The sequence below is a fragment of the Lepidochelys kempii genome, chromosome 9, assembly GCF_965140285.1.
Source record: "Lepidochelys kempii isolate rLepKem1 chromosome 9, rLepKem1.hap1, whole genome shotgun sequence".
NCBI classification, from domain to species: domain Eukaryota; kingdom Metazoa; phylum Chordata; order Testudines; family Cheloniidae; genus Lepidochelys; species Lepidochelys kempii.
Genome location: NC_136388.1, coordinates 81,330,255 through 81,344,092, shown reverse-complemented (window position 1 = coordinate 81,344,092; position 13,838 = coordinate 81,330,255). Strand labels below are relative to the sequence as shown.

The following is a 13,838-nucleotide window of genomic DNA, read 5'->3' as shown; positions in this document are numbered from 1 at the left end:
TCCAGCTCTGCGAGAGGCGCAGGCAGAGTCAATGGGGGAGTGGCAGCAGTCGACTCACCGCGGTGAAGACACCACGGTAAGTCGATCTAAGTACGTCGACTTCAGCTATGTTATTCACGTAGCTGAAGTTGCGTAACTTAGATCAATCCCTTCCCCTTCCGCCCCCCCCTGTGTAGACCAGGACTAAGTTTCACTCAGAGTTGAATGTTACTTAGTCCCTGTGAACAAACAAAGGATCAGGTTGGGGGCAGAGCAAAAACACACAAAGGGAGCGTAAAGAAAGGAGCAAAGAAAAGAGAGGAAAATGCTAGGAGTCTCTGTTGCCCAGTACCTTGTGTGCAGTCATTTACACCACTGCAAAGTTCAGCACGGAAGCGCTTTACCCACACTTCGTATTCATTTTACACTGCTGTCAATGACTGCAAAAGGTGCAGGACCCCAGAGAACAAAGCCCAGAGTACACTGTAAAAAACAGCCTGAAACATGGAGAATAGCCAGTGCGCATAGGATAAAGAGGAAGATCCAATACACGCAGAATCGGAAAGGGACATTGAAAGGCTTCATGGCTGGTTTTCTATAGTGGGAGGAGAAGTGTTTTGGGGAAAGTGTGCTCATGTAGCATGCTCTCAGGATGAATTGCCTCCCAGCCACCACAGACAAATAAGAAGCAACTGGTAACTCACAGAAAGACATGTTCAATATCCCAGCTCTTCTGTATGTGTACTAATAGCCTAGCTGTTGTTCCCCCCACCCCCCTGCCACTGTGTGTAGGTGTCTGTGTAGGTGGAAATCTGACTAAGTGAACAAAAATATCTGCAAGGGGAAAAGAAAGTGAATTGCTTGAATGCAATGTGCAGAAGAGGACTTGGTGCCTGCACATCTGGTTGTTGTGAAGGGTGGTAAGGACACTAGTTACGGGGGAAAGGCCAGTACAGGAAATGACAGAAGGAGTCATAGTCTCTTTCCCCCCTTGGGCCATTGGAAAGAGAAGAGCGATGCATTGATTTATTGTTTTAATAAGTCACCCAGGCACTGCCCACGCAGGCATCAGAACAGCGCTAGCTATAGTGTGGGTGAGAATTTTTTCCGTCTCTCTCTCTCTGTGTCTGCATGCGTGTTTGTAGATCTCATGATAATGTCTCTGTCTGCACTCATGAAGGACACTGCATTGAAACTGCTAGTAACAGCTTTACTTGACCGTGACATGTGGAGCTAGCACAACATGGGCTGGCCCTTACCAGGCAGGGGCTTACTGCAGCATGTCTGTCCCTGCCTGTCTCTCTAGTGCCTACTCGCAATCGTCTAAGTGCAGAACCTAACTTCGGGATCACACTCAAACGCCCTGTGAATAACTGTGCTCTCCACTACCTGGGTAGGCACAGTTTGCTTAGGGTCTCCCCCATGCTCCACTTCTGTTCCACGCTTTTTGTTCTCCGCTAGAAGACAGATGAGAAGACCTGGGGCCTCACAACCCTTCTGCTGGTACCGCCTCCTTCTTAGAAGTCTGAGGCCTGATTGCCCGTACTCACACGAGTATAAATCAGGAGAAACTCCACTGAAATTAGTGGGCTTACGCTGGTGTAAAAGTGGGACAAGATTCCAGCCTGTCGTCTTTAGATAGCCACAGATAGCAAGGACACTGAGCTCTGTAATATTTATTGTTGACACTAAATTTAAAGAGATGGGTTCTTGGAGTCAAGATACAGAAAAGAAAAACCTGCTATTGCTTTAAATGTAAAGAGTGAATACCCTTCGATACCATGCTCCTGGCCAATGTCCTTTGCAATTACATTTGACGGGCCTAAATCTTATTCATGGTTTCAGAGTAGCAGCCGTGTTAGTCTGTATCCGCAAAAAGAAAAGGAGGACTTGTGGCACCTTAGAGACTAACACATTTATTTGAGCATGAGCTTTCGTGAGCTACAGCTCACTTCATCGGATGCTTATGCTCAAATAAACTGTTAGTCTCTAAGGTGCCACTAGGACTCCTAATCTTATTCATGTTACATATAACCATGGTAATCATCATGGGATGTAATCTCATTGGATGTTTTACCAAAGCATGACAGACCTTGGGTGGGCCACCCAAGAGACATGCTGGTGGGGTTGGCAAGATGGTAGGTGGTGCTCGTTCTTCTGAGTCTGCACTAAATCAACACCCCAGCGTGGAGTTAGGAGGACATGATGCTGCTGTAGTTGCTGCATGTGGTGACTGAAGATTCCACAGCACTTTGCATAGGAACGGGGCTGGTGCTCTGGTCAGGTGCCACGTTCAGTACTGCAAACGCCAGGCTCAACCGGTTCTCCCTTGTCGTCTCAAGTGGCCAACCTATCCTAAGCTATGGTGCTTAGGCACTGCTGTGCACTGTCAAATAGCTGCAGCATGTCAGGGGCGTGGCGCAGATGGGCTAAATAATTCCTGCGTGTACAGGGCCATGTCTCAATTGATGGAAATCAGTGTAGCTCGATCAAATTCAATGGAGCTATGATGATTTGCACCAGCTCAGGATTTGGCCCACGGTTTGTAAATCAGGTCTTAGAGATCTGTAAAGCCATTTGGGATCCTTTCCGATGAAAGGTGCTACATGTGTAGAGGTCATTGTAGTCAACTGTTAACACAACAGAAAAATACATCCAGGCAATACCTGACTGATCCTGAGCACCTGCCATTCCCAAGGACATCGGTGGGCATGGCAGATGCTCAGCACCCTGCTCATAGTACCTTTAGTTGTTGTTTTCAGACAACAAGGCCTACCTTTAACGTTGAGCTGGGTGTGCTGTTCTTGCACTTCCGTGCTGTTGTGTCGATTCTGAGCGCTGCACTTGTACCATCCAGCGTGTTCCTTGGTGACGTTACTAATGGCCAGTGTCAAGGAAATGGAGTATCTGTCAATTTGCTCCTGCGTGAAGCTGGCAGGCACGACCTGTGCGGAGGGGTAGTACCATGCCAGGTGATTGTAAATGTATCTGGAGGCTCTGCAGGTCAGCTGAACATCACTCCCAACAATGGTGGTGATCGGTCGGTCTGTCTGCAGACCCGATTTTACATCTAGGGGAAAGAGAAAACACACCTGGAATGAAAGCACAACTGAGAGGATTTTTGGCTGCTTGTTTTCACCTTGAGGGCCAAATTTCAAAGACCAACACAATGGGATGAGCCAGAAAAATGAAACCCCAAAAGCCTGCAATTGCACATGCAAACAAGCATTTGTGCTTGCAAATTGGGTAAATATGTGTCCACTGCCTGGTCCATGAGCCTTTCATAGTTTGGCCCTGAGTGTACTAAGAACTACACAATCAGTAATTAACTAAAATGATGTGTAGAATTAGTTAATGCGCTGAGGCTAATCAAGCTAACTTGTAATCAAACGAGACGGCTCTCCATGGAGACTGATATGCACGCTTGAGATGCTTTCCCTCTGTCTACAATCAAAGCCACAAGATATTGTTTTATCAGAGTAAAAAAACCCACTCATATTATTGTTCTTCACAGGTAACATTGGCTTTCTCTACAATTCCACAATCTCCCCAACCCTAGAAACCTCCTTTATTTCTACTATACCAATATTTGTCTTTGTCACATCTGCCTCAAGGGGTATTTATTTGGTCACTGAACAGATGATTTAAAAATCCTTGCAGCTTTAACTTTTAATAGACTCAAATAAAGAAATATCAGGAGGTATGAAGCCAGTTCATCTGTGACAGAATCCTTGGGTCCTTACCTTTTTTGTGTTTTACTCCAGACAAAACTTCCACTGGCTAAGTGCCAATGTGAATCCCACTGAAGACAAAAGAAGTTGTTTCTGAGTAAAGACTCAGCGGTTTAACCCCAAGACATTATCCTCACCCTCTGTGTGAGCCACCAGAGAACTGGAGTGTGGGAAACATGGTCTCCTCGCCTCCCTTTTATTCTATTTCCAATGACCTGTCCATCCCAGAGCCTTACTTTCACAATTGGGGCCCATTAATAATAAACTCAGTTGGCTCTGGAATGATCTCCTTCTATCTGGCAGATCAGGATTTTGGAGCAAATGAAGTGGAGATCTCTGAAGACTCCCTTCCAGATTTTCCTTAAGACCCAGCATCTGCTGGGACAGGACAATTAGGGATTGTCCATTCTATATAGTCCTCCAGCAAGGATGAATGTTTGCAATAAAGCTGCTTGTTCTTTGCTTTAATGCTGCTCTGTAACTATTCATTAAAGGCCTCCTAATAATTAGGATGTAACAGACAGCACTTTGGCAATGACAGAACTTAGTGTAGGAGGAGCAACTACTGCACTTAACAGCATGACACGCTCCACTGTTGAGAAATACCCAATCTGCCACATATATATAATTCTAATTTTTTAATTAACATGGCCCACATTAAATGGATTAAAAGCTGGCTGATTGGTCTCAAAATGTAACTGTCAAGAGGAAATCATTGTCACAAGTGGTCAGGATGCCAGCTTTACATCTCAGCACTTAGGTCTTTTGCATTTGTGAAATGAAGAAAATGGCCATTGATTGTGGAGAGACTTTGCAGTATTAGAGCCTTAAAGTTCTACTTTTTCCACAGGGTGAATTCCACTGAGTGACTGGGGGCGGGGGGAATCTCTTCCTCCATGGTGGCTGGAATTAGAAGGTTTTGGGTATGCACTGTCTAGGGCGGGGAGTGCTAGCTGGAAACCCGCACAGAGGTTTGAGGCATTTCCTGGGTGAGCCTTGAGTTCTTCTTAAGCTGTGCCTTTTTCTGAGCTAAAATCATTTTCAGTTTTCTAGCCTCCCAAATGAACTTTTCACATGCATGTTTTTCTACTAACTTAACATTCTGGGAGCACAGCGTTGGGTTGTTTTACTTTCCGTTTCTTCTGCTGACATTTTTTTAGTTAGCATTTTGAATATTTTTAGCTGGGACTTCTGTTATTTTCTTCCATCTCATTAGCCTTTCAAGAAGCTCTATCTGCTCTGATAGAATATTTATTGATTTTTAGGTACAGTGGAAAGAAAAAAAGTTTCTCTCTTTCTCTCTCTCCCCTTTCTCCTCCCTTGTCTAGGGAGGAATTTAAGTTTTGAAAGAATGTTACAGTTTAGTCCATCTCTAGACTACTAAGCGTTCACAATCCTGAACCTAAGATGTAATTAATGTCTTCTCTCTGAACAGACACTATTTTATAAGACACCTAATAAGTCTCCTGTAAGAACCAACCACGTGGCCTTTTCTCTTTTATCAGCGGTCTCTGCACATTTGTCTTCTGTATTGTATTACGGGCTAGTAGTAGCGATATTCACTCCAGTTGTGCGGGATTCCCTAACACAATTGGGAATGCACCATTGGGGGAAGGTAAAATGTCAGCATAAATCAAAAGGGAAGTCTGGTACCATTTGTATTTACAAGGAATTAATTGGTTTTAATTTCCTGTGCTTTGCACAATAATGTATATAATTTAAAACTTCTGCTGTTTCCCAAATTCCATGTCTGAGCCTGTCAGGATAGCGGAGACGCCTCCTGTCAGCCATAGAGAGTGCAGAAAGAGCAAGAGAGGGGGTGAGCCTGACAATCTGAAGCAACACAGATCTTTTCATGTGGCCTGTAAACATGTCAGGAATGAGCAAATTGATAGTGGCAAACATTTGTAGAATTGTCCAATTCCTAAAGCATTACAGTATTTGACAGCAGATTCTTATCTGATGTCTGACATAGAATATTTTCTTTCGAGTAGAGATCGTTCACTCCATTTTTCTGCATTCTTGTTACAGCCAGATAAGGGTGGAGGAGGAGCTGTTGTTATTGTTTATTTATTATTAATTATTATTAATATTGAATGCAGTAGCACACAGAGATGTCAGCCAGGTTGAAGTCCCATTTTGCTGGATGCTATACAAACACATAGGGCTCGATTGTAAGTTCTCAATGCATATGGGGTGGTATGTGGTTGACGTGCCCAAGTTGCAGACCAGAGACTAAAGGCAAGAGACTTCTCAGAACAGGAATTTCTGATATTTGCTCCTCTCGTGTTACAACAGATTCCAAAGTAGTTACTTCCAGTGGGTGTCCCTGACCAGTGGTGAGGCAGTCCTAAAAGTTTGATATATTGACCATATAGCATCTTCCCAATGCAAAATATTACTATGGGGCAACTAGGTGTCAAAACTGGGGTAGACAGTATAAACTGAAGACAAATCTGATATCTTATTGAAACTGTATGGGGGATTTAACTAAGTAGAATGTAAAAACTGGAGTAAGAGTTAGGACAGGACATTCCTAATTATCACAAAGTACTGTGAGTGCTTTACTTGGGCAAAGCAGCCAGGACACCTGCAGGAAGAGCCTAAAGAAGGTATAGCTCTGCCATCTACTGATATCATTTTCCCTTTAAAGATGGCCCCCTTATATGGTTTGGTTTTAGAGTAATGCCCAACCCCCCTGCAATGAAATGTATTCTGCTGGCCATGAAACATATTAAAAGTAGCTTTCAGTGCTATTTCCAGTGTCTCTGTGAGTTCTGTAGGCACCTGCCCGTAGAAGGACAAATGAATTAATCTGATATTGCAATAGGTCAAAGGGCGAGTTTTCTTTCCTTTCTGAAATGAATTTAATGTTGGTGAAAGTGCCAGGTTGGCGGCCCTGGAGTCTGAAGTATTATATTTTCACCCAGAACAGGTGCAGTCTGGACAACGATGTGCAGGTTTCCCCATTATTCCCCATTACACTGCATGGCCAAAACACTTCAACCCTGACCTGAAAGGACTATCTCTAGAGCAAGAGGGGAGTTCGGTCTCCATGGCTCATTCTGTACTTGGTTCCTTGGCAAGGACTCTCAACAAGGAACCCAACTGGCCCCAGTTTGGAGGAGGTTTTGGGGATTTGGTTACTTGTTCATTTGAAAGTGGCTTGAGACTCATCAAGTCATTTCACATAGGACAATAAGAGATAATGAGAGTTCAAGATTTTTGTGCTCACTAGTGGTTGGATTAACCACCGAGCTCTACAAATGGAAGCTGAGCAGGCGCTGGACTTTGGGTGGCTGGGATCAATTCTGTTAAATCTTCTGCTCTCTTCACAAAGGCCCATCCATCATCCCGGTGTACTTTCAAACCCTGATTCCAGCCAGTGTCATCAAGCCTCAGATTCTGGCTGCATCACACTCAGCAGCCTGACTGCTAAAAATTGGATGTTGTCTTTTGCCCTACGTCTCGTTCTGCAGGGTGCTGTAACATGTCGGAAAGACTAAAACCTTACAGTGTGCAGCAGATCATGACCTGTTTTCATAGGATGTAATATTGACCTAGCATTTAGACATAGCTCCGTCTGATGCACAAGATACTCTCCTTCTCCACCTGCAGTCAAGTTTCCATAATCAGGACCAGCCTTATATGCAAACAACTGCTGTGGTCCCTGTGATTACGGATACCCCAGGCATATCTCACAAACCATCTCAGTCTCTCCCTCCAGCTGTGGGACTAGATGGCGAGGCAACTCTCCATGTGATTTCTCCAGCGTCTTAGGAGTCTGTGAATCCAAAACCCAGACATGTCTATTCCACAAAAGATGGGAAAAATTGTACATTTCCTTCTTTGTCAGCCTTGCACAGTATGGAAGGTGGGCAGAGTTTTTCTATATGTGAATCAGGCCCAGAGTTGTTGCTCTTCTGACATCTGCAAGGGGACTGGCCTCTTTGATGGAGTCACATGCACCTCTCAGCAAAGGATCATCCCACCAAGAGACAAAGCTGCAGGTCAGACTTGGTAATATTTTACCAATGGAATCTAAACAATTCCACTTTAGGGACTGTGCTGTCTGCATTTAGCAAGATTCAGTTTACTTGTGATCCATAAATGTCATCATTCTTCCTTAAACATCTGATTTATGTGAGTCGGTTGCTATCTTTTAATGTCTCTCCTTCTTCCAGGATGGCATGGAACTCATATGCTTCCCTTTAGGGGTGAGAATGTCTCTCCTAGCCCTGTTCATGATCTGGTATATTTCAGATGGAAAGAAGACAATTTTGTGATGGGAATAACCCTACATGGTTTGATGTAAGCAGCACATGGATAACGAGGGCTCATGTCACATTGTCTCTGGAATGTTAATATAAAATGCCTTCTGGGCTGTTCTCTCTCTCTTTCCATTTTTCTTTAGAGAAATTTGTGACCAAGTCAAAACTCCTTTCAATGTAGAAGTCAAAGTTCAGCTTTCTTAGGTTTTAAGGCTAGACAGGACCATTGTGATCATATAGTCTCACCTCCTGCATAACACAAGCCATCGGACTTCCTTGAATTAATTCCTGCTTCACATCCCATAACAGTGGTTGAACTACCGCATATCTTTTAGAGGAAAAAACCCCACACACTCTTCATTCAATTTCCAGTGATGGAGAATCCACCGCAACCCTTGGTAAGTTATTCCTGACTGTTAAAAATGGGTGCCTTAAACGTTTGCTCCCTGTATGGAAAAATATTGGCCTCAAACAAAATTAAAAGAAGGTTTGAAATATAAAACTTCCAACTGCTCCAGAGAAAACTAACCTTTCTGCCAAGTTGTCTAACAAATGTCTCTGTGGACAAAACAGCTTCATTAGTGGGGTGAAAGGTTTTTACCACTAACAGGCCCATGGGTGGCTGCCACCCTTTGAACCTCATCTTGTTCCACTTGTATTTCCCACATTGAGCAGCCACAAAATTGGTTTTAGTAGAGGATGGAGAGTATTAAAAAGCATTGTGGGTGGAATAGCAATGGGAACAGACTGATTTGATCATTGAGAAACCCATCCAAACATAATATCTGGCACTGCTCAGAGCAGAATGAAGCCTACATGAAGGTTCATATATGGCAGTGGTAAGTGTATAATTAATAACTGATCTCCAGCCCGACAGGGCTGTTTCTGGGACTTCTGAGATCTGTGCTGTCTCTCTCAGAAGAGCATCCTAGGAGGAGGGAGAGTCTTTTCCCTAGACCAGAAATTATTGGAACACAGAGCACTCTGAGCCAGTGTTCCCTCTAATTTTTCCCATCCATGTGCAGAATGGAGTTTGTTATGTGCACCAATATGGAGGTGATATGTGAGGTGTTATGTACACATATTGGTGTACATAACAAAATTCATGTGGCGGGGTGGGGCTGAGGAGTTTGGAGTATGGGAGGGGGCTCAGGGCTGGGGCAGATGGTTGTGGGGGAGGGAGGCTGAGGGCTCCGGCTGGGGGTGAGGGCTCTGGGGTGGGGCCGGGGATGAGGGGCTCAGGGCTGGGGCAGAGGGTTGGGCTGAGGGGGGCTGAGGGCTCTGGGGTGGGGCTGGGGATGAGGGGTTCAGGGTGCAGTGGGGCTCCCCGGGGCTATGGTGGGGAGAGAGGATTCCTCCCCCCTCTCTCTCACAACAGCAGCACCAGGGCTGGTGGGGGAGAGGCGCCTCTCCTGCAGCTGCGGCAAGTCCAGGCCAGGTTGGGTTGGGCCTGGAGGAGAGGTGCCTGTCCCCTGGCCGCGACAGGTTCAGGGCTGGGCTGGGTCAGGACTGTGGGAGGGGTGCCACGGGAGGTCCAGAGCTTGGGGAAAAGCATCTCTCCCCGCCGCAGCCCTGAGTTTCTGCGCGGTGCTTAATAATCAGCTGCGTGGCCATGCAGCTTAGAGGGAACTTAGACTCTGATCGCCTCTAACCTATTCCCACCCCTGACAACCCCCAGTGCCGGGGGCCTGTGCAGAAGGGTCTTGTAGGGCTGCATATATTGGCCTTATGTTGCTCCTGCATTGGAGAAATACGCCGGGGGGACATAGCCGTCCTGTTATGGCCCCTGCATGCCACCAGGTAACAGGATTGGCAGTGAGGTTTGATGCACACATTCCTTCTTACCCTTATTTAAAAAATTACTGATATACTTTACAGGCATGGTCCTAAACGACACAGTGTACAAGAGTCCCTGCAGTGTGTAGGGCTATTACTGCAGTGTAGCTGGAACTGCGTGACGGATTCATGCTGGATAGTTTCTTCAGTGAGTTTTGCCTTTTCTTGTGATCCTGGGCAGACTGCGATGCTTTCAGGGACATCTGTTGTTTGGAATTATTCCTGGATGAGTTCCATGAATGACTACTGCGGCTGTAGCTCCTTCCCGAGCAATATGCTGTTTGTATTCAACACTCAGCAACTGAGTTGTTTTGCATGAACAAGTCACACTGTGTGTCTGCATTCCCTGACAGGAGAGCTTCACTCTTCGTATCCATTTCCCGGTGCAAATATGAACGGTTGAGAATTTGACATTTGCTTTATATGAAGCGTCTGCAATATTTGTTTAAAATTTGCCATTTCCGTGTAAATTCCTGCTGGTAGAGTGTGTCCAGAAAGGGAACTCAGAAGGGAGGATGCACAGTTAAGATTCATTTGTTTAAACATTTGGACAAATATGCCTGGACATTTGGACAAATATGCCAGGGTGTAAAACCTTCTGATTTCACTGCTAAGGGATTCTACACTAACAGATTAAACGGATATGGGTTTGGAGTTGTGTTATTTGGAGAAATAATATAGAATCATAGAAATCTAGGGCTGGAAGAGCCCTCAAGAAGTCATCCAGTTCAGTCCCCTTAATTAGACATTAGACGTTAAGAAAAACTTTCTAACTACAACTGTGGGATTGGGTCAGGTCCAGATATGGCCCTTGCTTATCTTTGCAAACCTCATTGACTCCAGTGGGATTGCACCATTGTAGGAAAGGGCTAATTTGACACCTAGGTGCCGGAGACCCCATGAAGTCCACGAGGGACTTTGCTATTGCCATTGATACTACATGGAAATTGCTTGGATTCGGTGGTGATGGGCAATGGTATGAAATCCTGAGATAGATAAAACAGTGCAACCAAGCTTTTATAAAGCAAGCACCCATCATCTGTGCAGCCTGTTATTTACCTGAGACATAGAACTTGATGCTTCTCTCCTCTTTACCAATCTTGTTCGAAGCCACACAGTAATAGATCCCTGATGCATTGCTATGTTCTGTAGTCAACTTGCTTATGATCTGCCAAGCAAAGGGAGAAAAAGAAAGGGGTTTGTTTTTAGTGGATCCATAGTGGGGCAGTGGGAAAGGGCGATGAATGCTGTAGATGAAAGTGTTATATTTTATGGTAGAAAAACTACAATTAGCAAAGGAATCACTATTAATGAATGAAGCCCAGCACCGGGCAAATGTTTTTCTCCATCTCCGTTTATTTCAGTCAGTGCACTTCCCTTTCCCAACCCCAGCAACTCCTCCCCTTTACTTCCTCCCCCTACAGACAGGGCTTCTCTTTGCAACACACCTGTGGGACATAGACACAAAAGAAAAATTCATGCAAGAACCTGAAAATACAGGGCTTCTCGTTTATTCAGTGCCAATAACTTTTCCAACAACCTCACATTCATGATTCTTTATTTCTGCTGTAAATAATTTTCAACAATGAGAGGATGCCAAACTTTGTGTGGACATTAGGTAACTCTGAACCTAAAAATGGGTGATGTCCCTTGAAATGAGGTCAGTTGAGAGGTATGTTCCCCTGGGGCAGGAAAGTACTTGGCCCTGTCTTTGATGAGGTTTAGTTTGTTCTTGTAGGGATTCCTTGGGTCAGAGGCTGCCTCAACACAACAGGTCTCTCCTCTGACCCCGAGGAAAATATCAGAATTTGTGAAATGTAGAAGACACTAGCAGAAAACCCAGAAGACATTGCTAGGACAGCAAGCTGGATTTCAAATGGAGGGGACTCTTTCAGCATTGGTGGGGAAGAACTTCTTTCAATGGTTCAGTCGGAGATGTGGGCCAAGTTCAAGTCCATTCTTATTATCTTGTGTTTCTGGAGATCTCTCTATGCTGCTCCGCTTTGATACATGCCCTTCTGAACAAACGGATTGTCTCATGGCTCTGGGTCATCATGATGCAACATCACACTATCATTAGGAAAAGTCAGCTGGTCTCATCTTATTTCTGGATATTTCATTGGTACTGCTAGCAAGGTGCTGAACCCCTTACAACTGAGATGCTCCTGCAAGATTACTTTGCATTTCTCTGGAGTTTTTCACCTGAGGATCTCAAAACACACATTTGGAACAAATATCACTTTCCTTGAAGTCCCGTTTAACGAGTTTGAGAGCCAGAACTTATAGCACTCCCCCTGGCCTTTTGGCCTTATCTCGGAGTGCTTTGATGTGTAGAAAAGCATCTCAGGATTTTCTTTTTAATATCCTAAACTAAATACACACAAGACATTCCTTTTCTCCTCATAAAATTTCACCTTGCCTGTGGTTGGAGCAGGGTGGGATGTATTTTCAGTGAGTTGCTTAAGATTTTCTGAGCTTTGTTGCTTTAAATCCTGTAGGGAAATGAGATTCAAAGGTTTGATCCCATGTGAATTTTACAGTTCACCTCTGCATAAGAACAAGTAAATGAAAAAGTGTCTTTGTTTCTCATGGGGACATACTGTGCTGTAGTTAAGCAAAACCAGGGGAAAAATCCAGTTCCCCTGGCCTCCAACACAGGAACAGTAGTGAGCCCCCAAATGCTGCCACTGCACTTCATTTCTGATGTGTCAACAGCCATTTCATGGGAATGAAATTGCACCAAAGAGGGAACATTTTTTGTACATTTTTTCTACCAGTCCTCCCTCTCCCCCCACTATAACACTTAATAATGGCCCTGATTCTGCAAAGTACTTGAACACTTTGATTTAACATTAAGCACTTGCTGAACTGGACCAATATCATCTGTATTATTATCAGAGCTTATATTTATATAGGTTTTTTTAATCTCCCAAACGATTTGTGCAGGAATTGCTGCAGTCAGGACTGCGAGTCAGCAACCTCTGAGATGAAATTGGACAGCTGTTTGACAGCTCACAGCCTCACTGCATGTCAGTTCTGCACTGGAAGTCAAGGAGAATACTAGGTAGCCAGTTAAAATGGCAGGGGAGAGGTTGCAGGTAGGCAGAATGTAATTATCCCTAGAGGAATTTGGCAAGAGCACCAAGAGAAACAACCCTATGCTTCTGAAAACTGCCATGAGATCTTACTGTCCACTTGCTGGTCAAGAATACAGGATTTAAAAAATTTAGTCTATATCCCAAGGAAAACCCTGATAGCAGGGAAAGGAGAAGAGAAGATAACTAGAAGCCTTGCTATGCAGATGTCATTTATCAAGGAAGTACTTAGATGTGAAGGTGATTGGAGGGGTGGGGAAACATTCCCCATTCTTCCAATTTGGGGGAATTTCTTGGGGAAATCTTACTGAAGGAAGGAGAGAGAGAGAGTAATAGATTTCCTTGTTTGCATATAATGCCCTCAGGTACCATGGTGATAAGTGCAGTATACTCATCTAGATATGGCAGATAAGCCCTCAGTTTAGTGTCTTGTCTTAGAAAGAGCACCTCAAGAAGCCCTCCAAAAAGTGGCTTTCACAACAGCAGCATTCAGCAGAGAAATGCATAGGATTTCAGTGGGGGAAATGAAGACTTCAAAGTGATTTTATTTAATAAGATGAATCCCTTGAAACCATTATGCATCAGCTTTTCACTCTGGCTTTATGCTTCTGGGTAAATCTCTGAGATCAGGAGTCCAATTATCTTTGCAGCATCTTAAATAAAGTTCTCAGTTGCCAGACTGCCCTAATCTTGTTTCAGTTTCCAATAAAACGATGCTCTGGAACACACAAATATTCCACAAGGGGTGTTAACCAGTTTGCACAAATCCCTCAGCCCCTCCCGTAGTAAAATCAGACAGGTTTGTCTTTCACTCAGCAACATATACCTGGCTGAACCTGAATAGAGTGGTTAGGAAGCCAGTACTGGGATCTGCTTTTGAAGTAGCCATGGACAAACTCGGCAAACAGGTTCCGTGGACAAGTAAC

At 44.4% G+C, this 13,838-nt stretch overlaps 1 protein-coding gene across 2 annotated transcripts in view; it reads right to left on the bottom strand.

Moving 5' to 3' along the window:
• LOC140917713 (vascular endothelial growth factor receptor kdr-like) overlaps positions 1-13,838 on the bottom strand; it is a 182,627-nt gene that overhangs the window by 48,395 nt on the left and 120,394 nt on the right. For both annotated transcript variants that reach the window (XM_073361074.2, XM_073361075.2), the window contains exons 12-13: positions 10,877-10,985; positions 2,756-3,049 (exon numbers count right to left, since the gene is read on the bottom strand). In XM_073361074.2, the coding sequence (XP_073217175.1) occupies positions 2,756-3,049; positions 10,877-10,985 (403 nt within the window). The remainder of the gene's footprint in view (positions 1-2,755; positions 3,050-10,876; positions 10,986-13,838) is intronic.